At 45.9% G+C, this 27,073-nt stretch overlaps 1 protein-coding gene across 4 annotated transcripts in view; it reads right to left on the bottom strand.

Annotated features, from left to right (window-relative positions):
- The window catches only part of LOC138527626 (galactoside alpha-(1,2)-fucosyltransferase 2-like), a 161,256-nt gene that overhangs the window by 87,747 nt on the left and 46,436 nt on the right, over positions 1-27,073 (bottom strand). For 2 of the 4 annotated variants that reach the window (XM_069638953.1, XM_069638963.1), the window contains exons 2-3: positions 15,230-15,388; positions 14,881-14,964 (exon numbers count right to left, since the gene is read on the bottom strand). The exons of 1 other annotated variant lie outside the window; for it this stretch is intronic. Coding sequence is in view for 1 of the 3 variants with exons in the window: in XM_069638943.1 (XP_069495044.1) it covers positions 9,623-13,759 (4,137 nt within the window). In the remaining 2 variants the exon portion in view is untranslated. Of the gene's footprint in view, positions 1-7,634; positions 14,965-15,229; positions 15,389-27,073 lie in introns of those variants that run through there. One more of the 4 variants, XM_069638943.1, reaches the window with a different exon arrangement.

The following is a 27,073-nucleotide window of genomic DNA, read 5'->3' as shown; positions in this document are numbered from 1 at the left end:
AGCAAAATAAACTAGGCTTTAACCACAGAGGTGGGGAGGTGGGGAAGTGGTTTCTCCGATCTCTTACACACGTATGTGTCACCCCCAAAACATCCCTCTCTCACATAACCAAAATAAAGAAGGAATAGACATAAAAATACCATAAGAACTCTTCTCTTGACCCTGTAAATGTATTAAGATACTTTCACCATCGCTTTATTGCCATGCTGCACTTCATCTGCAATAAAAGTACCCCTCCCCTGGGAGAAGTGTAGCACTTCTTTTGGAGAAAAGAATATCAATCCAGAGGAGCACCACACATCCACATGCTTTTGTGGATAAAAGATGCTCCTAAATTTGATCATTACAGTGATGCCACTGTTTTGGAGTTTATTCACAAACACAGATCCTGTGACATCCCTTCAGAAACCACACATACTGACCTATGTATACAAATTGTACGCTTCCAAAAACATAAGTGTGCAAATACTGCCAACACAGATATAAAAACAAAGGTAAACACCACACCAAATGCCGCTTTCGTTTCCCTAGACCAGTTTCAGCAAAAGGACAAGTAAACAGCTTGACCTCTTCTCTTAGACACAGTATGAAAGGCAAATCACCTAAAAACACATACAACATTAAAAGAAACATATATTCAAAGTACATCAATGATTACAATGCAATCATTGCCCTCTTGTGGAATGAAAATATAGATATATAATATTTTGCAGACAATTCCACTGCTGTTGCAAGATATGTCACAGCCCACAATAGAGAGAGGTGAGGCTGTTCCTTTTGCAAGGAACACCATTTAAAGCCCCTCAGCGCTTTTATTATTGTGGCATTTAAAAAAATGTATCCTTCATCCAACGGGTGCTTTCACTATTGAATATTGCTGCTTTGGTACATCTTGATACAATTGTTGCAGTTGATTGCGTGTGCTATTGTGGGATGCCGTGGCTGCGGTCATTTCTCTCTCTGTGTTCTTTGAGTGGGCATTCTTTCGCCTTGCTCCCATTATTAACCAGCATTATATGAGCCGCTTCGGTCATCCACGCAGCTAGAGAGAGGTGAGGCTAGTAGTAAAGCCTGATACCTTTCCTCATCAAACAAGCCTTGACAGCTTTCCACGCCCCTTTAGGGCGGGATATCCGGTCCCTATGACGTCATATCCTAGGCGTGGCCCCCTGGGGCTTCCCCCGGAAGTTCTGCCTGGGCAAAATCCTGTCCCGGAAGTGATGTAGGTGTGTTTAACAGGCCCTGGGTCCTTAGCGGGGGTGTCCCACCGGATGTGCCATCATGGGGGCTATCGGGAAGGTCCCCCCAAGGGTTGGGGCCCCAAGGGGACTTCCTCCGGATGCCCCCCAAAGAACCGGAAGTGTGGAGCGGGGTTTTGAAGGGTGGGACGTGGCGTGCAGGGCGTATATATACAGATACATATTGGGGGCTGTACAAGCCGTTCCTGAAGCCTTGGAAAAAACAAAAACTCAAAAGACCTCAATACCAGGAATTATGAAGCGCTACAGCTACTACTCTAAGGACAATACAGCTGCTGAGGATTTGAAAACCCTTCAAAAATATTACAGCCCTGAAAGTCTGCCGGCACCGGCGCTATCCGTCGATGGGGGTCCTGATGACGCAGCGGCTATGGATACATTATGTGAGCATTTTGATATGTTGAATCTTGGGAGTGGGAAACAGCCGGGTGTCATCGACTCCGGTGTGGATGACGCCTACACCGATGCAGACTATGTGGATATGGATGAGGCTGTTAAGGCTCTGGAGGAGACCCCATATGAAGATCTGAATGTTTTAGAGCAACTGTTTCCAGAGGCCGCAATAACCTCGACGGTAGGCACAGCATCCGATGAAGACAAGCTGTTTATGGACGTTACTAGCTCCTCTATGCTGGAAGATGTTGGTTCTGAAACAATGGCTATGGTAAGTAGTGAAGTATGACGATGTGGGTGTTTGTGTGTGTGAAAAAGAAAAAAAAAAAAACCTGTGAAAACACATGCTGAAGAGCTAAACTTCTTTCTTTTTTGAATTGCAGAAAACGCCAGATAACCATAACGGAACTGTGGACCTGAACAACTCGTTTAACGCCGTCAATTATTATTGTGTGTGCTGTTCAAAAAGGATCGAAAGTTCAGCATTCCCAGTCGGTGATAAGTGTAAGAAATGCGATACTTTGAAACGTTTTGAAAGTTCTGATGAGGAAGAAGATGATAATATAACCCTTTTGGAGACTGTAACGGCTCAAGCGTTTGCGGCGGCTGTTGTGAAAACGTGTTTGAAGCGGGACTATTACCGATGGTGTGAAGGGCATAAATACGGATACCCGCAACAGGATGCTCATGATTGTTTACTCCCGAATTATCAATCTGTAGCAATACGGGCGATATGTCAGATGTTGAAGTCATATAACGTTTATCAGATGCTTAAAAGGGTTTATAAAACCATGGGTATGCGTGTACATGCGAGTGTGGGGGGCCTGCTAACAAAAACAATCTTGGAAATTCAAACGTGTCGCAAGCCTGAGAAAAAAAATGAGATCTTTACGCCTGGCAGGCCCCGTGATTTTTAGAAACCATATAACCCGTTTAATACAGAGAGACTTTTCTAACCTGTACAGGATGAGGAGTAACCCGCAGAGGTGTCCGGTTCCTCAAAAGCTTGTTTTTTAAAAAGATGAAAACACAATAATACTGCTCCTTATATGTGTACCGTTGTTTTTAGGGTAAAGTTTCTGGCGGAAAAACCGGACGTGTGTAGAGCTAGCTGATGCCTGTACAGCTGTGTGGGGAAAACTTTTATACGCGATGCAGAAGGCGCGAATAGCGGTAAACACACCACCCCGGCTGTGGCGTTTTGATGTACCGAGATTTCAAGATGCCCGGATGTGTCAAAGTGTAATTTGTAGCACCATCAAGATGTCAGCGTGTGATGAATACGGTTCTGTATTCCGGTACAACTGGGGTTCTTTATACAGGGGCCCTAGAACTGTTTTGAGGCACCACGTGGCTGAAATGTATGCAAGATTCCTACGCCTTGAAGGTCTTGTTTTACAGGCCTCTGAACTATGTGAACTATTAAATGCTACAAGTGTCTGGTGTCTACAGAGTTACAGGCGGGGTAACCACGATGATGTGTATAGCCTGTTATATGATGCGTCCAATAAAATATCAGGGGTGGTAACTGTTCGACACCCCTTACATGTATACCAAACAGTATAAAGAAAAATTAAATAAAACGCCATACGCCAACCCTGTGTCTGCTTATTTTTTTGTAGTGCATCAATGGCTAACAACACACGTTCAAGATTGCATGAATGCTATTATGATAAATCTGGTGTTGGGAGTTATGGGGGTGTTGATGCGCTTTATCGAAAATTACAGCGTGATAAACACCCCATCACGCGTGGAGCTGTTAAGACATGGCTATCCGGCCAGGAGACGTATACCCTTCATAAAAATGCTAGAAAACGTTTTAAAAGAAGAATGACCATTGTCGCGTCGGCAGGTATGCAGTGGCAGGCAGACCTGGTGGATGTTTCTAACCTTGAAAAGCAGAACGATGGTGCGCGGTACATTCTGACGGTGATAGATGTTTTATCAAAATATGCATTTGCAGAGGCCTTGCGGGATAAGACTGGTTCAAGAGTGGCGGCGGCCTTCAAACATATCTTCAGCAAGGGTCGTGTACCTGTAAAATTACAAACTGATGCCGGTAAGGAATTTCTGAATAGGCCCCTGCAAAACCTTCTAAAGCACTACGGCGTGCATCATTTTATAACCCACACGGAAGTTAAAGCGGCGGTTGTTGAACGTTTTAATAGAACCCTAAAATCTAAACTATGGAGATATTTCACAGCCTATAATACACAACGCTATGTGGATATATTACAGACTTTTATCGATGTGTATAATGACAGCTACCACCGGTCTATTAAAATGCCTCCCCGGGCTGTAACCTCTGAAAACTCATTAGCAGCGTGGCGAAACCTGTATGCTGGACGGCTATCGGAGAAGATCAAGAAAGCATCCTTTCGTGTAGGGGACCACGTCCGAGTATCCAAGTTAAAAGGTGTCTTTACAAAAGGCTGCCAACAGTCCTTTACTGATGAAATTTTCATAGTGGCAAAAGCATCTGTGAAAGAGGGGGTATACACATATCAGCTGAATGATTATGCTGGTGAAGTTGTAAGCGGTAATTTCTACACAGAGGAGTTACAAAAGGTGATCGACGATCCCCAGCGTCTTTATAGGGTTGAGAAAATTATTCAGAGTAAAGGAAAGGGGTCTAAGAAACAGCACCTGGTAAAATGGCACGGATGGCCTGAGAAATTCAACAGTTGGGTCAACGCGGCCTCTCTAGAGGATCTAAAAAGCAGAGACGATCCCTGAGAAGAAGAAGATGGAAAACACCGGCTTTTATATCACCTTGCCCAGCAACGCCTCTTTAGATATATTCCCCAAAAACGAAATATCGGATTATTCTGTTAAACTGGCTAAACCCGTTAATTTACAAGGGCCGTGGGAAGCGGGGTTGATGGAGATTCAGTACCCCCATACCTGGGACACCCTGGACAAAAGAGATTCCTGGTATACCATCAGACGTGGAGAACCTGCTGAATTGATAAATGTGGGTTTTCCTCACGGCTTCTACCCCACAATACAGGCGCTGCTAGATACTATCAACAAATCAATCGCGAGTCTCGAGCGCTATACAGATATACACCTGTTTCTAAATAACTCACGCCGTAAAGTATTTGTAAGATCACCCGATCTTACCGTGGAGTTTATATGTAGCGGGAAACTCTCGATGGTGTTGGGGAACGTTCAGCATATAAAAAATAATACTAAAAATACGGACAAAACACGTGCAGATATTGATGGTGGATTTTACAGCCTCATGATCTACAGCGATATAGTAGAATACCAAAGGGTTGGTGACTCATACGCCCCCCTGATGCGGACCGCACAAGTCAAGGGCGAAAATAACGGCATTGTTAATATACAATACATGAAGCCTGATTATATTCCTGTTTCTAAGTGTCATTTTGATACTATCAACATCCAGATAAGGGACGATCAGGGAGATCTGGTCTCATTTAAATACGGGAAGGTCCTGGTGAAACTACACCTGCGCCCTAGACGCGAGAGAGACAATTAGAACATGGTAATCATGAAGAATTACGGGGAGCCGCACGCTTATAGGGATTATTACCGCAGACAGGCCGGTTATGGAAATCAGCCCTACTTCCAAGGTGCGCCTGTGATGTATGGTGAGGGGCTAGGAAGTATTTTTAGAAGTCTTTTTCGGAGAGCCATGCCCTTCCTGCGCAAAGGGTTTGAATTAGCCAAGCCGCATATGAAAACAGCTGCTACAAACATTGCTAAGGATGTGGTGTCTACTGCAACAACCTCCATCGCAAATCGTTTCAACCAACCAGCACAAGAGGGCTCTGGTCTGGTTTACGTTGGTAAAAGCCCTGCAAAAAGAAAAAGGCGAGCGTCGCGCCGTCGGGGGCCTCCGAAGCCGCATAAAAAATGAAGAACCACCACCAAAGCCGCTCAGAAGAGAAAGCGCACGTCAAAGAACAGACGGGTCAGGCGAAATAAAAACAGACCCGGCATCAATATTTTCTAAAAGATGGCCTTTATCCACTGTGCCTCGGGGGAATGTGTGAAATCGGAACTAGATCTGTTTGTCGTGCCCCCGTCACAGACAAGCATCGAAAACAGTTTTTTCATGGAAGTTGCGCCCCTAGCGGCACTATCACCATTAGCCCCCATCGAGTTTTACATATCGGGCTCAACAGAGACGTACCTGGATTTGAATGACACCTTGCTCTACCTAACCTGCAGAATAACAAAAGAGGATGGGACGGCTATCGGTGCAGCGGCGAAGGTGGCCACGATTGCCTATCCGGTGGCCACCCTTTTCAACCAGGTGGACATCACTCTAGGTGATCGCATGATTACACAGAGCGACAATATGTATGCCTATAGAGCGTATATTGAAAGCATTCTGAACTACAGCAATGACACTTTGGACACCCAGCTGACTGCAGGGCTTTTTTATAAGGACACGGCGGGGCATATGGAGGATTATGCTCTAAATGGAAACAACAAGGGCTTTATAAAGAGATCAGCGTATGCGACAGGTAGCAGAAACTTTGATTTACTAGGGCGTCTACACTCAGATCTGTTTTTCCAGGAGAAGCTGATGGTGAATGGTGTTGATCTGAAAATTAAACTCTTGCGAAATAAAGATGCTTTTTGTTTGAACAGTGATGATGCCGAAGCCTACAAACTGGTAATAGTATCAGCGAGTTTATTCATTAAAAGGGTCAACGTGTCACCGACGGTCAGACTCGCGCATGCTGATGCTCTACAAGTATCTAACTTGAAATACCCTGTGGAGAGGACCTCCTTGAAAATCTTCAGTGTACCAGCGGGCAGCCGTGTCGCCAGTCAAGATAACTTATTCTTGGGACAGCTACCTAAAATAATCGTTATTGGCTTTGTGGATAACACCGCGTTTTCAGGGGATTACGCAAGCAACCCTTTTAATTTTAAACATTACAACATTAACTACGCCGCCCTTTTTAAGGATGGGGTCGTCATCCCCGCCAAAGCCTACAGCCCTAGTTTTCAACAGAAAAATACAATTAGGGAGTATCTGGGACTAGTCTCCATCAGCGGCAAGCACATGCGCGATAAAGGATTTGTGATACCACGTGACGACTATGATGGTGGCTACACCTTGCTGGCTTTTGATTTGAGACCCGATAATGCATCATCAGGACATTATAATCTGATTAGGAATGGTAATTTACGACTTGAGGTCCGGTTTGCTGCAAATTTATCAAGTACTGTGAATCTCATTATTATGGCCCTATTTGACTCTGTCATAGAACTCAACAACCAGCGACAGGTGCTGTACGATATGTAATGGATACCTACCAGATCATGCGTTTCCTGCGAAAAGACAAACATGCTGTGAAAACATTTCGAGGCGTGTATTCGTGTGATAACATTCCACGGAGTATACCGGGGGAACTGCCCATCAGCTTTGTTGTGAACACCGACCCCCAGCATCAAGAAGGAACACACTGGATAGCTATGTTTATAGACACTGTTGCAATAACTGTTTTTGATAGTCTGGGGTGTTTCCCAAGCCACCCTATATATGACGGCGATCTACTGGACTATGTTAAACATATAGCACCCATAGTACATTATAATAGAGCACAGGTGCAGCATTCTGAAGCCGTGACATGTGGGCAGCATGCTTGCTACTTTGTATCTAAAATGTCTGAGAAACAGGCACTGCGGGCTGTTATGCAAACCTACTCTCTTGATCTCAGGCAGAATGATCGGATGGTGACGGCTTTTGTGAACAAACGTAAATATCGCCGGCCCCCTGTAAATGTATATAGTTTTTGCCAGAAATGTAAGTGTGTTAATAATCAGTAGATATGTGTACAGGGCTAAATAAAAACATCTTGTACTTTTAAACAGCTGTCTCCTTCCTACGTGTGTCATGTTTAATATTTTTTTTTTTTTTTTTTAAACAAACAAAATGTTGTACTAGCCATGCTTGAAATAATTAGACGCAAAACGTATGGTTGGTATAAATAATAACGTTCTTTTATTACAAACAGAACCTTTGTTTATACAGGCTGTAGTGGGTATAGATATAAAGACATTTACATAAACACATATTTTATCACAAAAAGCACATTTGTTTAATCAGCAGGTGTGCGTATACTTATAAAAAAACAGATACATAAACCATATACATATACATATGACAAAGGTTAAAAACTGTTCTTAAAATTAAGAGAAAACACAGTTACACACTAAACCAGGCCTCGCGTTTGGGTTTATTTTTCTTTCTTCTTCTCTTTACGGAAATATCTAGGGACTCAACATCCCCGGACGTGGTTTTAACACCATTGTCTTTCAATGTCTCAAGCAGCTCGCGATGCCCCATGTTTCCCACTAAAGTGGCTGGAATGTTTAAGTCCTCAGCAGATTGCATGAACAGATCCCAGCCTCCAGGCTTTTTGTGTCTTCCAAAGGCCTGTGGGTTGGTAATGCTGCGAACTAAATCATGGACATTTGAACCTTTGACAGGCGTACCTTTATATACAAACTCCCCCTTTGCGTTCCAGGGTACCAGCCCCTGCTCACTGGTCATCTTGTTCAACAATAATTCCGCATTCTTACGATAACGGGGGTTAATGGTATTCAGGATTTCAGAGACCAGGGGATCAGAAACGGGGTGTCCGGGATTTGTGTTGCCGAGACTCGTAGGCTCTTCAGGGGGCATGTACAATGTTAGTTTGTTCTTCTCATTGGAGGCTTGTCTAAAAAGTGTTAAGTATTTCTGGAGAATCGCGGAATAGAGGGTAACCTTGTCGTAGTCTGATAAATCATGCCGACGTAGGATATCATGCATTTCAGAATCGATCCGGAGGGTTGCTGATTTTCGAATATCAGGCTCTTCCCTGTTATGGGCGCTCAGACCATCCAGCTGACGCTTGTCAACCAGATACATCTTCTGACTGTGCTCCATTAACCGCCCCCTAGAAGCCTGGTGATCAGAGGCAATGCAAGTCCTAGGAGCGCTCCTATGAAACCTCCAGATTGTTTTAAAAGCTTTCTTTTAACTTTTATGGAGGCCCGCTTGTTACCCAGCTTCTTGAGGATTAGCTTCTTCTTTTTTAAGACACCTAGTTGACGGCCGGATAGCGGTACGTTCCCCCTGACGGTATTGAAGGCAATCTCGGCTATAGCCGATACTAGATCATCAGAAGCCGAGCACAGAATGGCCCTGCGGTGCTGGGGCGGTGCCGTTACTAGCATTTTAAGGAGAGCGTAGTTCCGGCGTATACGTGCCGTCATGATGGTCGGTCGCTGGTACTAATGAGGTCTGTTTTGCACTTCACCGGGTTTTTCTAGTGGGCTTCTGTATGTAGACGACTGGTAAATCCGGATGGAAAATACCTGTGCGCAGTCGGTAGTCCTCTAAGGTGTTTGTCTTTAAATCCACCAATAAGTAGCCATAAGGTTTACGGGTAGCGTCTTCAAAGGCCTCCATGAAAAATCGGCTGTTACCCGGATACATCTGGCGTGCTAGAACCGAGAGTTGTTGTTTATCTCTGGGGTTCTTAAACAGAATGATATAACTGGCGTTTAGAGTTATCGAGCGGTTGCCCTTGCCCTTGTAGAATAAATTCTGTACAATGTAGCAGATACTAAGTCTCCTATGATGTGAGTATTGTGTAAAAGCCTTTTCCAATTCGGGGCTCTGACCGCCCTCCATCATGAGATCATCTACGATAATCATGTTAATAAGGTTTGGTGGTAGCAACCGGTCATCATTCAGAGTCTCTGGTAACCCCTCCACAAACTTCAGATGCGGTATTTTAGAGGCCAGTTCGTTATACAAGTTCTGCCAGCACGAATAAAACCATATGACATTATCAGGTGGGGCCGACATGGTGGTGCGGGCATTTTCTAGGAGCTGTTTGATAAAATAGCTTTTACCGCAGCTGGAAGGACCCGCTAGCATGCATGAAAAAGGGTGTTGAAGGCGCGTGTCCATCATACACGATGCTTCCTTTTCAGTAACCGTAGGGTAATGTTTTGTAGTCGTTTGTGAGCACCCTTTTATCAAACACCACCCTGAAAGTCTTCTGCAGTGTCTGGGTGCTGATCTCCCAGCGTTTTTTCTCCCGCACTATGGATGGCTGCTGCACCACAATAGATTTGATGGTGTTTTCTAAAGTGTACTCGCGCACCAGCTCTTTCAAACTGTCAAAATTGATCTTCAAGCTGTTGCTGACGTTCAAAGTGATGCCTTTTACTTTCATACAGACCGCCCCTGAGGATGTGCGATAGGAATATGTTTTGGGCCCTGCAGAAACAAATTCTATAATGTGCTCACCAGGAGCTAATTCACTTGTTAGATTACCCAGATAATCACCCAATGGGGGATTCACCTGGCCGGGGGCGCTAACAAAAATAACCGAATCGGTGTCGTGGTACAGACACCTCTCCTGGAGAGCATCCATGACTGTATAAAGTTCCAGACGGGCATGAGCGGTTGTGAAACAGGCGATGAATATGTTTATATTGTTGGAGCACGTAGGGTACTCCTCAGCGTATTTCCAACAGAGGCATGCTGTTTCCTCATCTATAAACTGCAGGCTTGAAATGTCATAACCTGCGTCAAAAAGATAGGCTGTCAACTTATCAGGGTCGGTTATAATAGATGTATTTGGTAAATTTGTTCTCTGAGCAAATTTACCCCATAAGGAATTCAAGCACAGCTTGGCTAGCTGCCGTCTGGAAGGGTTATTCTCGATGAATTCTGGTCTTAAGCGGATACCCTGATGTGTGTAATAGTCATCTATGTACTTCTGGCGGGCTGCGGGGTCATCGCAGCCCTCGGGGTATCCTGAAGCTTCTTGTTTGCTCCGCAGGAACATACGAATGTACTCGCAAAAGAGTTCTACCGTAATGTTCTCAAAGTGCCATATTTCATGAATCTTCCCCAGACGGTACCCTTTCTGCAAGGCTACTTCTAACTCGACGGTACACCAGGTACCTGTGATCGAATGCTCCTCATCGCTATGTGTGCATTTTTCAGTCTGTTTTGACTCTGCACAAGCCATGCACAATGGGAACATGAGCTTACCAGAAATCCTCTGAGGGAGGACCGGAAAATAAAGCTTCTTAGGGGGGTACACCTGGCATTTGATCAGTCCAAAATACTGCTTAATATCCCCAAAATTTTCATAGATGATCCGTGGTTGTCCTAAAGGATAGGGTTTTGAATGATTGATAAAGGGGTAGAGGCTGGTGAAGTCTAAGTAGTGTATCTTCTCACCAGGGGATGTTTCGTGGTAGAGCTTGATGGCATTAGTCCTACCTCCAAAAAGAGCGTCACGCGGTTCTAGGGGTTCTGGTAAATTCTTATGCTTGAGAAAAATCTTTAAATCAGAATCTTTTTTCAACATTTCGGTCCACTCATGCTCCCAAAGCGTAATAACGCGCAGACCCCGGGTCTCAAGAAAATTCTTTTTTAAAAGAGTTCTCCTGTAAAGATGATCATACGTACACGCCGTCAGGGTGTTATAGTCATCTTTCTTATAACATTGTGGACACCCGTGATAAAAACACCCATTAAACTCATAGGCCATCTGCACACCGTTTAAAGACGCATAGCCGTCTAGAAAATAGGGTCCGATCTTTTTCTCTCCTCCGCGCAGGGCATGTTGTATAGGTGTCTTGATCTGTTCAGACATATACATTAGCCACTGGATGGAGGGTGTGGAAAATCGTTTCTGGCGTCCATGATACATGTCTGGGGGTATGAGGGCTATTGTTTCAGACTTTAGAAACAGTTGCTTGTATATATGCATACACATGCTAGCCAGGGTGATGAATGTAAAGGGATCTACATATGTAACAAAATGTATCTTCATCTCGGGGTTTTCAGGATCATCCATAGTGTGGACCTGTCGGGTCATGTCTATGATGCCGTCTCGAAAACTGTTGCAGGCTGTTCTCAAAATATTGACGTCTTCACGACAATAGGCTTTTAGTTCTCTCTTAAAATCAAAAACCTGTGTTCGGGCCTCCGTATACCATTTAAGAAACGCCTCCTTGTCATCAGGCATCATGTATTCTGACCCATAACACTCCATAGGGGGGATGGCTCCCACATAGCTCTGATTCTGTACTGTATTAAAGAAATGGGGGAAATACCCTTTGGACCCAGGGAAGCCAAAAGCCTTAGGCAGTTTGCTTAATTTCATGGGTAGAAAATTCAAACTGTCGATAAAGCGGATTTTAAGGTCTGGCACAGCGAGGAGTTTCAACTTTGCACCCTGAGTTATCAGCTTGACATCGACTCTCTCTTTAATCAGTTGTTGTATTATGAAGAAGCCATCGTAGCCCTGACTGTTGTGTGCCAAAAAGCTATACCCGTGGAATTTTTTTGTCAGAAATGTTTTAATGAAGCGGCTGACGCAGTCAATTCCAGCGAATGACCAGCGGTCGTCACGAGTCAGATGCCTGGCATAGATATAGTTGGGTATGTGTATGCCGGTCTCCTGCATGCACTCCATATCAAAGATTATGTAATTCTCGGTTTTGGCTATTTCTTTCGGGTGTGTCATATAACACTGGTGTTCATCCACAGAGACCACTTCTACATCACAGCGGGGACATATCCGACCCTTGCATTCATGATTGGCCTTTATAAAACGGCCACAGGAACTGCAGTCTGTTTTTAGATGACATACGACTGTACCTTGAGCCGCCTTTTCAACGTGTTGTTGAAGACAGTCTTTGGATCGGGCAAATGTTTTACACCGGGGACATTTAAAGCCTGATTCACTGGTCACCACGCAACCATCTCTCTGACACATGTTACAGTGTAAGTGGCACCTGTGAGCGGTTTTATTGCTGTATATGTGACAACAATGCGGGCATAAATTGCGAGCCCCTAGGAAACTCTGAAGGTTTAAGATTCCATAATAGTGCTGCTCGTGGTGTAAAATATATATAGTGTTCTTATTCACATTGTCACCTGCCGGGAAGTATTTCCAAACCCTGTCCTCATTATACAGGATTTTGATAGGCACACCAAAGTGATCCTCAAATAAACGCAGATCATTAAAACCAACCATAACATCAGGTGGTATACCCAATACGCTGTGAACCTCCATAGCTCTTGCCTGAATGTATCCATCTGTAACGGTTCTAGGCTCTAGCAGGCCTATAATGCTTGCAGCCATACATATGTTCAGGTCCCCGTAATTAAAATCCAAGAGCCAGCGTTTCTTCTTGGAAACCACCATACTGTAAAGGGTTTTCTTCAGGGGTCTGTACACACCACCCTCTCTAGCCCTGACAACCACCGACACGAGTCTCAAGGGCTCGGTCACGACCAGTTCCGCCTTACTTTGTAGCAGTTTTCCAATGTTTTCTAGAAACTGCAAAACATCAAAGGTCTGCCGAAACGATCGCCTGGTGAAAAGAGGCCTGTTTAAAACAGTGCTGTCTAGGCGTATCTGGACAAAATCGTTAGGCCCAACCGTTTCAAGAATCTGAGAGATGAGCCTTTCAGTAGTTTCTGTGATCACTAAGAGTCCTTGACCGGTTGATCTTAACCTATCCAGATTTATAAAGCGGAACACCTCATAGTGTTCAACGCTTCGAAACTTTGGTAGATCTCGCTGGTATGTGCCCATACTCTGCAAGAAAACCGCGTCAGTTTCATCCGGAGGGGGTGTGTTTTGGGGTTGAGCCTCTAAATCTTTAAGGGCTCGCTGCATGATGATCATTTTAGCTTTTCTCAGGCGTTTGAGAAACATTTTTCGCTGCCTGAGGGTTTGAAGCCATTTTAAACGGCGTGCCGGTAAATCTTTTAAAGAGATACCTCGTTTTTTAACAAGGTTTGAGGGGGTGTTTGTGTTTTCCAACACTGTCTGCAGTGTTTCGGGCGTAGCATTTAAGCAGGACTCGGATGTACCCATCCCAGGGTCCACCCCTGTGCTTAAAGGCTCTGGGGGTTCTGCAAAACCAGACCTGGTCGGTATATGCTTTTGTAACACCCATTTCTTTTCAAGTTTGTTTTTACGAGTTGGTGGTGTGTTCTTTTTCATCCTTTTTTTAGCTATGGTGTTCACCCTGTTTTTAGAATCCCTAGCGAAAAGGGCTTGTTTGGCCTTAGACACGCGCTTACGCATGTCTACTAGATGTTTTTTACCAAACAGATGTCTCAAGCACCAGGCCTGGCGTCATAATCTAGAGCTGTTATGCGGGCCTGATAAGTGTTTTTCCTTTCGCAGTTTTTTTAAACCGGGGGCCCGAAATAACTCTTTTACAACGTGTCCCTTTTTAGAAGCACGGATATTTACAAAACTGTTGGCTGTGTTGAGATTCACAGGCGCTGGGTTATTTAAGGGTTGTATATTCGAATCTGTACAATAAATGCTGGGTATGCGTCTTTGTTGGTTTATACCGTTGGGCCCCCTGTAGGACAGATCAAGGGGTTTCGGGGAGTATCCTGTTTCACGGATGACAGATGCATATCCGCAGTTTTGAGACCCTATTTTTATGGGTGAATCTGAAATTATTATAATAGGTGTCGCCTCTAGGACGACCCTGGTGTTAGGTTGAACACCCACACCTTCTAGAGCTTCAGAAGTCCTAATAGATCTCTTGGTGTTAGGGACCGTAGGTGTGTATGCCTGGGGTGGTGTTATATCTCTACAGCCCGGAGGCCACAAGAGCTGATGACCAGAGCCTATGCGGATGGGGATTTCTGGCGAGTACACAGGTGGCAGGGTGATCTCACCCCAAGCCGGAGACCCCTGTGGCGGACTATCAGAGACTATGCGGTTGGGGCTCGTTGGGGATTACAAATGAGGGGGTGGGCTCTTACCACAGCTGGGGGTCCACGGACGTGGGCTAACCGTCCCTCTGTCTAAAAGTTTTTCGGAGCCCACTACCGGGAGCCCCGGGCCCGGTATAAGCGCACCCCCTGTCTGTGTCTCCTGGGGAGATACAGCATTAACAGGTGCTACAGGTATGAGTGATTCAATAGGCAGTGGTATATGATTGTTGGGAACAATAATACGTTGGGGGTTAATGGGTACTACAACATTTGCAACCCCTTGAGACACCCGTCCCCTTTTAAGAGATAAGCCCCTCTTTTTATTTAAAATGAACTTGTTTGCAGACCCTTGAGACACCCGCCCCCTTTTAAGCGCTAAGCCCTGCTTTTCATTTAAAAGGAGCTTTACTGCCCCATCTAACACATCATTACAAACAGCGACTTTATACAACAGTGGTGTAGGCGGCTGACCTGCAACTGGCGGGGTTCGAGCTGTCGGGGTCACAGTGGACGGCTGCGCTATAACTTCTTTCTCAACAGCAGCAGCACACGCCCCTAAAATAAAAGAAAAAAAAAACAGTTTTAGTTTTATATTAAAGACCAAGTAATACATCACGGCACATTGTTCAGGTCAAACTCGAGGTATACGAACCCCTTTAAAATATTAAAAGAAACTGTATGATAAAAATTAGGCCTGTGCAGCACTCTGTAAAACCCCATAACGGACCGCTCATGTTCTTCTAAAGACACGTTGAAATATTAACGACACCTGCTATGGAAAAAAAAGAGTAGCTCTCAGTGATCCTTTAAGCATACTTACATTCTGTACCCCAGCCAGGGTGCTTCCTTTTTAATGACGGGTTCACTGCAGGTGTTGGGTATCTGGCATGTGTCCTGGGGGTGGCATCAGAGGCTGATGGTCCAGCGGTCTGTGGATCTGAGGAGGGGCGTGATGCCGTTGGTCCCACACTGGGTGTATCTGCAATAAAAGCCAAAGAAAACAGTTACCACCAGGTTCTACATCAAATCGTCACATGGCAGACCCATGCTTCAAATTCATCATCATGTTTTACACTAAAGACTCAATTTGTGCGCAATAAATAAAATAAATAGATAAATAAATAAGCCTCGGGTCTCCCATACTGCAAATGCCCAATCCTTGGGGGTAACAGCCACCCACACGTACAAGAAGCACAACAACCCCTGCTTGGGGCCCTTATTAACTGTGGACCCTTGGGGATCAACTCGATGGGGACCTGGACAGGGAGGCTAATAGTTCTGCCCAGCCTTGATGCATAACATTCTTTAAAATGTACAATATACCACACATTTTATCCCCAAAAAAAAAAAAACCTTATCCCTATTGTGCGGGTCAAACCGTGTCACAAAAGAAATGAATGGCCATTTTGCAAATGTGGAATACTTTTTTTTTCGTTGGTGCCTAAGACACTCTTATGGCCCAGGCATACCCCAGCCAACCAATGGTTCTGGGTTGGGGCTAGTCGCTTTGACCTGGGTTGTTGAATAAATATTATTTAAAAACCCAAAGTGCCCCATTGTGGTGTTTCCTTGTGCTAGCTTTATCAAACAATAACATCAAACATAGTGCAAATGCCTTGCAGAGTTATTTCAAAACCGCTTTCTGAAAGTTAATGGCTTAATTGGAGCAGTAAATATGCTCCTGTTGTAAAATAAAATGCCTAAACCAGGTGTGCCATCATCCCTTTGATTTATAAAGAACAGGGTGTATACTTCAATGAATGCCTGTAACCCGCGGGTCCTTTAAAGCTTCTGTAAACCTTTATTTATTTCTTTATTTATTTATTTTTTGTCTTAAAAGAACATGCATGTCTTTTAAAAATGAATGCGGAATTCCTCACGTGTGTTTTATAGATACTTTAAACCAGGGCTCAAGTCAGGGTAGATGAGAAACATTGACTGGCCACTTTGAATTTATGAGTTAAAGGCGTCCTCGTGTATCAAACATCAGACACATCACCAGTGCACTATAGAGCATGATGAGAAATAAACAACTAAAAGTTAAATGTCCCATTTTGGTACTGCAATATCCAGGGAAAACATTTGTATTCGGCCTTGGATTTTAAAGCATGCCCACTTTTTAACCTTTTCAGAAACACGATCAGAAGAAAATATCCTTGCTTGGTTTTGTGAGTGTGTTGATTTTATGGAAGGCAAATGCCATTCAGCCTGTGAAATTTGGTTTTTTTTTTTTTTTTTTAAATGGTCGTGGAGCTGCGAATTTCCGCAGCTCCCCGACCCCTGGAGCCCATGTGGCACACATGCCCCCACCCCCTACCCATGGATCAGGGAGGGGGCCCATTTTTAAATGAGTCCTGGAGGGGTGCACAGGAATGGCTAGGCCCTGTTCACCCCTCCAGGACGAGCACAGTGAACAGCCTCAGTGCTGCCTGATACCAGAGGCCCAGGCAAGCGTGTTTCAATAGATAAGGATTATCTTATCTATTGAAAAGCGCTTGCCTGGGGCTCTGGCCTGAGTGCGGTGTCTTTGTTCACCAGCCCCCAGCAGCACAACATCAGAGGCACAATGTACGCCTCTTGCAAAAGATGCACGTTTTTCTTTTTAAAAAGAAATACAGACTTGTATTTGCATTAAGATAACAGCTGTTTGCAGTTGTCATCTTAATGCGGATACAAGTCTGTATTTCTTTACAAAAGAAAGACGTGACGAGCACAGTGAACAGCCTCAGTGCCGCCTGATGCCAGAGGCCCAGGCAAGCGCTTATCTATTGAAAAGCGCTTGCCTGGGGCTCTGGCCTGAGTGCGGTGTCTTTGTTCACCAGCCCCCAGCAGCACAACATCAGAGGCACAATGTGCGCCTCTTGCAAAAGATACACGTTTTTCTTTTTAAAAAGAAATACAGACTTGTATTTGCATTAAGATAACAGCTGTTTGCAGTTGTCATCTTAATGCGGATACAAGTCTGTATTTCTTTACAAAAGAAAGACGTGTATCAGCATTGAGATGTTTGCGGTATGCAGAGGCCATCCACCCCATGTAGATGCTAATGCAGCTACAATGGATGGACGGATGATGGCTGCAAACCGCAAACATCTTAATGTAAATAGCCTGCGATGGTGCGGGCTGCATTAGGGGCGCCTGGTCCATAGAGCTTTAGAGGAGCTGGGCCCCCAGGACCTCATAAGGAGGCCTGTCTCATGAAAGGGGGCTGTCAAGGGACTACACTTAAGGCACGTTTGGAGGGGAATGATGGTTTGAGCAGTAATACTTAAACCCCGTCGCCTCCAAACGCTACTTGTGTGTGTGGGTGTGTGTAATGCCTAGACAACCCCCTTTCAAGGACTAGGACTGTTTTTCATAAATGCAGCCCTATCTCATGAAAGGGGGTTGTCTAAGCGCTACACACACCCACACACACAAGTAGCGTTTGGAGGAGACTGGGGGTTTAAATGTTACTGCTCAAAGAAGCACATATTATAATTCATTCATCACTGCCTAAAATGCGCTTAAATTGTAAAAAATAAAAAACATTTCAGATGTGCGCTATTGTGCATGCCTGGCAATGCCCCCCTACTACAACAACACGATAAAACAGGGAACACTACAGTTTCCAATGGGTACATAATCATGGCAAAGGGGAACCAGAGCCCCAAATACAGACAAAGACACCCGCAAAACCGGGACACCTCAGCACACCCCGCCACGGGGCCCATGGCTATGCATGCACAATACAGCTGGCCACATTATTATTATCATTATTTTTTCAAAAGACAGGTCGGACTGGCAATTGTTTTTTAAAAAGCTAATATGGTGCAACTACACATATGTCTTTAAAGCACCACACGCTAACCAATGTTTTAAACATAGCGGCCCCCAGCATTTACCCCAGCGTCTAACAAACAAACATATTCTGTACCTATGTACATGTATATATTTTTAAACACAGTGGCATGCCAATAATTGAATATAAAAGATAGTACCTGGGGCAGGACTAAAATCTAGTACATCCCCTAGTGAAAGGTCTGGGAAGAGGTCCTGTAGATAAATTAGGAAAAGTTAGCATTTTACATAAAACTAATGGAGGCTGCCGCATGTCAGAGTTTATAGACCCCTTACCTGATCGTTTGTCTGATCCTGCTCCTGCATGGTAGCTGTAACGAGCACGCACGATGACTTCACACACACACACACTGGGGCTGCAGCTGGTTAATTCTTAACAGGCGTCACACAAGGGCTGACAACAGTTAAACCACCCCTCTTTATAATGGTATCTCAAAAGTGGCGGGCTTTGCAGATATCTGTGAAATTAACTCCAGATGGTCACCAGCTTCTGCCACTCAAGATAAGGCCCTAGGACTTTGAGCCCGGATCTAAGGGTGTTGGGGGAAGGGGAGGGCTGGGGGCTGCATGGTCAGCCGGATACCATCCTCCCGGAAATTTCAAGGGCTCCTCCACCGCCTGGGGCTGCAGGGGTGTGGCAACATCCCCCGGAAATTCAAAGTGATCCATCAGAGCTGCCCCTCGGGGCTCAGACCACAGCACTGCCACCCCACCCATCCTGCTGAGGGCTGCAAGAACAGACCATGCGGACACCGCGGCCATTTCCGGCCTCCCCTGGAATTTCAGAGATCAACAGCATATCCGCTGGGCCTGTTCCTGTTGAATTACAGCTGTAACACCACAGGGCTGGGCCCAACATCTTCTTTTGAGCTCTCTCTATATATATAGACGGCTGGCAGGGGTGTGGGGTGAACATGGCTTGCGCAGACCCTTGTGCATGTCATTTTGCAGCCTGAGTGCCTTGAAAAGGACAGAGACCTCCACTGATGGCCCAGTATTCACAAATGGACCCTTGCAGAACCTTCGGGTCTTGCTTCACAAGCCTGTTGGACTCAGCCCCATTACCCCAACATTTATTATGAATATTATTCATAAATTATTATAATTTTTTTTTTTTTTTTTTTTTAAATGTTTTCTCCCCAGCATAACCGGCCGGAAAATTATGAAAAATTAATTTTCATAAGTATAAAAAAAATTATTAAATTTTTTTATGTTTATGAAAATTAATTTTTCATAATTTGCCATTTTTTATATATTTACAAATGTATTTTCGATTTTTTTATTTTTATTTTTATTTTTTATTTTTCTAATTCTTACCTGTCTTATTATAAGTGTAGACACCCTGCCACACTATACTCAAGACCCGCTTTAACAACGCCACCCCTAGTCAACGCGCCCCTAGCTTCAATCTTATGTTTACCTTACCGCACCTGCCCGGTCGCGCTGATGCTGTTAAATCCGAATTTCAACCCGTTCCTCAGGATTGGCTTGGACCTCCAGCCAAAACACGGCTATATATATATATATATATACGCCCTACACGCCACGCCCCACCCTTCAAAACCCCGCTCCACACTTCCGGTTCTTTGGGGGGCATCCGGAGGAAGTCCCCTTGGGGCCCCAACCCTTGGGGGGACCTTCCCGATAGCCCCCATGATGGCACATCCGGTGGGACACCCCCGCTAAGGACCCAGGGCCTGTTAAACACACCTACATCACTTCCGGGACAGGATTTTGCCCAGGCAGAACTTCCGGGGGAAGCCCCAGGGGGCCACGCCTAGGATATGACGTCATAGGGACCGGATATCCCGCCCTAAAGGGGCGTGGAAAGCTGTCAAGGCTTGTTTGATGAGGAAAGGTATCAGGCTTTACTACTGAGGCTGTTCTTTATGTGAGGACTGCCATTTAAAGCCCATCAGCGCTTTTATTACAATGCAATCATTGTCCTCTTGTGGAATGTAAACATAGATATACAATATATTGCAGACAATTCCACTGCTGTTGCAAGATATGTCACAGCCCACAATAGAGGGAGGTGAGGCTGTTCCTTTTGCGAGGACCGCCATTTAAAGCCCCTCAGCGCTTTTTTTATTGTGGTATTTTAAAAAATGTATCCTACTGTGATGCTGGAAATGCATCAGAGGGACAGGCCCTCCGTATCCTTGTCCTTTACTTTTTTTTATCGTGTGTTCTCTCATGTTTTCTGCACAAGAGTTCATGTGGCACTCCTGGCGGTGCAGCTCTCTCTTTTGGTTTGGTGTACAGACCCCTGGATACCCTTATGGCATCCATGGGTGGTGGTACAACCCTGTGCCCCAAGTGTATGTTTTGGTGCACGTGTGTGTGGCCCACAGAGCAGGGTATGGGCTGGTGGCAGCTCCATGCTGAATTTGGCAGGTGCTCTAAGTATCCTCCATTTTGGGATACCCAGGCCCTGCCATTGGAATCAGCTTGATTCCTGATAGGAAACAAGATGGCCCCTGTGGCCGCTTGCTTTCTATTGCCTGTTACCTTGTTTTCCCAAAGTCCTGGGAAGCCCTGACTCTGTCCCTTCCTCCTGACCGGCTGTTGGGTGGAAGTTCCATACATGGTAGTGTAGGGAAGTGCCGACCAGACTGGCTGGAGCCTTCCCAATGACCGTATGTTGTGGGTACACCGGTGGGTGGGACCTGGGTGAATGGAGCGTGTGATGAATATACACTTCTTGTTGTGGATGTCTAGTATCTGGTGTGTGACACAAAGACTGAGACAGCCCTGCCCGAAACTGGTATGAATGCAGTGTGGAGTTTTTAATGGCTGGGTACTTGTCCTAATACACATAACTTGTTGTGAGTGTCTGGAGAGAAGTGAAGGGCCTGAAATGCACTATGCACCTGATTGGCTGCCTGCCTGCATGAATGCACTTCTGAGTGATTAGTGGCCTGAGTGTGACCCAGCAGAATGAATGAGAGACCAACTAGTATATCTGGGGGACTCTCACTGCTAGAAATCATTGAGAAGCTGAAGAGAAACTGGAGTTGAAACTGAAGCTTGACCTTGAAGCCCTGCCCGAAGAGAAGAATTGCTGTTTCTCTACTTCACCGATCTGAAAGCAGTTCTGTCTCCAAGAAATGATCCAAAAGAGGACCTTATAAGGAGACCTCTCCCCGAGCTACGAGGGACCATCCAAAGCTCCCTGGTAGACAGACCTACGAAAGGCTGCCGACCTGACACGGGGACAGCTGCAGAATCCCAAGGAGAAGCGCCTGGACTGTTCTCCGTCACTGTCGACGACTGCCGTCGCCGACCGGAGCCGCAGTGTTCCCGTTGCCTAAGAACATTTGATCCGAGGACGCTCTCGTCTGCACCATTGACCACTTTTTCCTGTCGGAGAAAGTCGAGGCCGCTGACGTGCCGAGGAGCATCCACCGGTTGGTTTTCCACCACCTGACGACCACAAAGACACTGTCGACCTGAAGCCTTTGCAGGGCCAAAGTTCTTCCAACTCTTTGTAGTCCTGAACTCTCATCGCCAAGGTGCCCCGCATGCCTCTACCTTGCAGGACATCTATGCTCCATCGTCAACGAACACCACTAGGAACTAAGCTGCCAGTTCACCGCCGTAGTTCACCCTGTTCATCGCCGGACGTTCGACGACCCGTGGCACCTGCCTTAAAGGGAGAGCACTCAAAAAGGGCCGTCGATTTCCCGACGAGGAACTCTACAACACCAGGTACTTTGGGATTGCTGAACTATTGGAAAGACTCTTGTGAACAATATATGGACTGGGCTTGTAATATATCTTTCTCTTACAGGTTGCCCAGGTGGGGGGATCTCCACACAGAACTGTGGTAGCAGAGCCATTATTCTGCCTATTGTTCTAACCAACTGCTTTCCTCCAATATCTATTGTTGGTTTCCTTTACAAACTGATTTGTGTGACATTTAACCGTACAGTTGATGCACTTGAAAGAGATTGAATAGAAATTGTGGTACCACGTAGAACTGTGTATATTTGCCATTGTAGATTAATCGAGTACACAGTGAGTTATCGTGATAGTGTATATAATCGTGAACCTTAATTATATAAAGACTGTGTTTTAACTAATACAGTGTGTGAACATTCCTTTGAGGTGCTTGGGGACTACACTGTACTTAAGAACCAGCCTGCATCACTTCCTGAGAAGCTCGACTACGTTACCAATAATAGAGAATCTTGGCTGGGGTCCTCTGTGCCTCCTCTCCTCTGCCATATAGAGACCAGGAGTACAGACACCCCCTCCGGGTCCTTTACACCTGCATCCAACGGGTGCTTTTACTATTGAATATTGCTGCGTTGGTACATCTTGATACACTTGTTGCAGTTGATTGCGTGTTCTATTGTGGGATGCTGCGGCCAGTCCTCTCGCTCTGTTCTTTCTGTGGGCATTCTTTCACCTCTCTCCCATTTTTCACCAGCATTTATGTGCCGCTTCGATCATCCACGCAGCAGACGTGCACAGCGTGTGTGCTGTCAGTGCGCAGAAGGTGCGCTTAAGGCAAGCACGTCTGTGCCTGTCTGTGCGAAGGATGTGCAGGGTGGGCCCTTATACTACTCCGGGGGAAACTCTTGTTGTTAGTTCCTTCTAGCACCACGTTTCCTTGTGGCTGGAAAGATGGTCCAGATAATGTTATACCATCATGCTTGCATCAATTGCCTCAAGGGGCTCACAATATGATGGATTTGCTGCTGTTGTTGCTCAACACCTGTTCACTGCCTACGTATGTAGCTGATATTAATTATCTTTTGTCAGACCGTCGTCTTGCCCTGCTTTGTCTTACTGAGATGGGGTTACAGGAGGGCTCAGCCCCAGCACTGGTTCAGGCTATGCCCGATAATTATGAAATTATCCATCTAAACCGGCCCTCACCTCAGCTTGGGGGTGGTGTAGCAGTGATTTTTAAATCCATTTTCTAGTCACCCAGCTCTGCTATCTTCATTCTTTGATTATGGACTCTTTATTATTGAGATGTGTGATCTCTCCTGTCTTTACGTGCCATTTTCTGATTATCTATTGCCCCCCAGGCTCTGATATTGGTTTTCTTGATCCTCTATTGGATTTTGTGGCTAACCTCCAAATAAAATATACGCACCTTGTTGTGCTGGGCGATTTTAATTTGAAATGTAACTGCCCCAGGGCCCAGCCCTTGAACTACTCTTTGATAGTTTGATTGATCTTGACCTTCAACAACATGTTTAGGATCCACCCATAAGCTGGGGAACATGCTTGACCTGGTACTGATGAATAAAGCCCTGCTAACTCAGTCTGGTTAGCCTGTACTATGGACAGATCACTATTTGGTGTCCTGTATGCTTAAGCCAGTTTGGGCACAGCCTAAAACTCCTCCTCTTAGAGTTTGGCAGTTCTGTTGGTGCTCGGACGATCTAGAGGGTTTCGTATCCTCAGTCAAATCGAAATGTAAGGTGGCCGCTGCCACTTCTTGCTCATTCCTTTCCCTCCAAGAAGCAGCAGACAAAGTGGCCCTGTTATGGCTCATTCAACCATGTCAGCTTCCGTCCGAGCCGTGGTTTTCTGAACAGTTGAAAACTGCCCAACTCAAACTCAGACAGGCTGAGCGGAAATGGCTTATTGCCCATGATTCCGATCTCAGAACTCAGTATAAGGATTGTTCAGCAGCCTATTCGGCAGCTATTATAGCTGCTAAAAATTCCTATCTATCGCAGAAAATTGAGTCCTCTGTTTGTCAGCCAAAAGCTCTCTTTGCTGTGGTTAAATCCCTGTCTTCCTCGACTAAATATGTTCAAACAGTTAGGTCTTCTCAAGAACTATGTGACTCTTCACAGTTCTTCATTACGAAAATTGAGACCATCCGAGTTAACATCTCAGCGGCCGTAATGGCATCTATTCCTGGGAGCAAACTTCCAGATCTTAGGGTCTTGACTGTAATGAAGGGTTGGTCATCCTTTCCTTTTTTTTCAGAGGAAATGGTATCCACTGCCATTCAACCAATCAAGTCTGGTGCCTCTACAGACATGGTCCCACTGGTATTCATGAAGGATATCTCCCCCGAGTTATTGAGGGAGATCACAATGGTCATTAACACACCGGGCAGTATCACACCAGAACTTAAGTTTGCTACGGTGATCCCCCTTCTGAAAAAAACATCACTGGACCCTTTACTTCTCTCTAATTTCCGTCCCATTTCTCTTTTGCCTTTTCTTATGAAGCTTCTGGAGTCCTCGGTTTCATCCTTTCTGTCCTCCTTCATAGAGTCCTCTGAATATCTTGACCCTGCCCAGTCAGGCTTTAGGCCTGGCAGGGGTACAGAAAATGTCTTGGTTTCTGTCCAGGATGACATTGCAGGCTGGTGGACACAGGGGGCGTTGGTGCCCTAATTTTATTAGATCTGTCAGTGGCTTTTGACACAGTGGACCACCCCACCCTGCTGACCCACCTGGCCCTGATTGGAATATCTGGCGAAGTGTTGGCCTGGTTCTCTTTGTTCCTGGCTGATAGAACTCAAACTCTTTCTCTCCCTCCTTTTTCTTCTGGTTCCTGCCACCTTAGCTGCAAGGTGCCGCAGAGCTCTGCTCTGTCTCCCATTACCTTTAACATTTAGTTTTGGCCATTAGTTTGTCCCATCCGCTCTTTCGGCATCAGGTGCTAATGTTATGCCAATGACCCTCAGATCCTGATCCGTTTAGATCTTGATCAGGCTGAGATGTTGTGAATTTATCAATGCCTGACTGCCGTGGGGGAGTGTATAAACTCTAATTGGCTGAAGTTGAATGGAGACAAGATGTAGGTCCTGGCAGTAGGCTCCCTGATCCCTCACTCTGGATGTCTTCCTTCTGTCCTTCCTCTTGTGGTCTCCGGTTAAGGTGAAAAACCTAGGAGTGGTTTTGTCTATTGATGCCCAAATATCAGTGGTATGTCAAACTGTCCATTTCCATCTCAAAATAGTGGAAAAAGTGCTTCCAATGTTATTGGCCTCCCTCCATCTGCTGGTGGTTGAGACCATGGTGCTGAGCCGATTGGACTATTGTAATTCCCTCTAACTGGCTCAGCCTAAGGGTATAGTCCAACGGCTTCAACGCTTGCAAAATCTTGCGGCACGGTTGGCAACAGGGTCCCCTTATGGGGCCCACATTTTGCCAGTTTTGCGTTCTTTGCACTGGCTCATGGTGGCTCAGCCCATTGCGTTTAAGGCACTCTGCATTGTCAATCAGGCGCTGCATGACCAGGGGACAGAATACTTCTAGACTAAATGTACACGCTACCTCTGAAAGCGCTCCTTGTCATCAGCTTTGACAGGCCTGCTTTGTGTGCCTCCCTTCCGCAGCTCCAATATTGGTGGACTGGCCTTTTCAGTAGCCGCGGCACAACTATGGAATGACCTTCCGTTGGCAGTAAAAAAAACAGCCAAATCACCTGGCTTTCATAAAGGCTTTAAAAAACATACCTGTTCTTGATGACTGCTGTTGATGGGCCTATGGTTCACCGTCCTACCTCTCTAGTGCCATGATACCCCCGGGTGACTGCCCGCTTTATACATTTCAATCACATAACATAACATACCAGCCTATCTCAGAAACGCTGAGAAAAGAGAGCTATAAGACCTCCGGGATGACATATCATCAGACAAAACACTGTCACAAAAATTGTACAGCTTTGGCATAAAAATGCTTTCACACAGAGAATGTGGATGCTATGAAGCTGCAGACCGTTTAACAGGCACAGCCTTATATGGCAAATCTCAACACACAGGGCCCGATTCATAGATTTGGGCACATAAAAAGCACAAGGCCTGTGCGCCTTGAACGAGCCTGCGCCAGCCATGGTGCAGAGAAATCTTAGTGCAGCATGCATACTCATGGATTCCCAGAGGCATCAGTAGCCATCACGCAAGTAACAGCAAGCTGCGCTAGTAACGCCCCTACATGCCCCCATGCACAGTAAAAATCAAGTGAAATGCCCAACATGGTGCAAGCCTCCATGCCATCCCTGTGCCAGCATACAGCCCCCCACACCAGCCAAATTGTGCACAAACATCCCATGATCCCTGTCCGTACCCTAGCGTAATCGCGCAAAAACAGCTCACAATCCCCGTTTGCACCCCAGTGCAATCGTGTGAAAACACCCCGCAATCCCCATCCACACCCCAGCATAATTGCACGAAAACAGCTCACAATCCCCATCCGCACCTCTGTGTAATCGCCCAAAAATGACCCACAATCCCATCCACACCCCAGCATAATCGTGCAAAAACAGCTTGCAATACCCGTCTGAACCCCCGCGTAATCACACGAAAACACCCCACGATCCCCGTCCGCACCCCAGTGTAATCGAGTCAAAACACCTCGCATTCCCCGGCCGCACCCCAGCGTAATAGTGCGAAAACACCTTGCAATATAATCGCATGAAAACATTTGTAAGCTCTGTGCCCCCCCATAGAAAACGTGTGCCCTCCCACACAAGGCCTGGCTCATCATCAGCCAAATGGAGCCCCAACACCTCACAATCTGCGGCATGTAGCCCCCTCCAGATCGACACCCCCACCCCAACCACCATCACACGTGACCCCACCCTGCGGGCAGCCCCCTCTATATGGCATACCACAGCCTCCATCATCCGTGACCCCACCCTGCAGGCAGCCCCCTCCACATGGGATACCCCCACCCCAGCCCCTATCACCTGTGACCCCACCCTGCAGGCAGCCTCCTCTGCATGGGATACCCTAGCCCCATCACCTGTGACCCCACCCTGCAGGCAGCCCCCTCCACATGGGATACCCCCACCCCAGCCCCCATCACCTGTGAAACCACCCTGCAGGCAGCCCCCTCCA

This window comes from Ambystoma mexicanum, chromosome 1q (assembly GCF_040938575.1).
Source record: "Ambystoma mexicanum isolate Mex_15411 chromosome 1q, UKY_AmexF1_1, whole genome shotgun sequence".
Taxonomy (NCBI): Eukaryota; Metazoa; Chordata; class Amphibia; order Caudata; family Ambystomatidae; genus Ambystoma; species Ambystoma mexicanum.
Note: the sequence above shows the minus strand (reverse complement) of the source record. Positions and strands in the feature narration are given on the sequence as shown.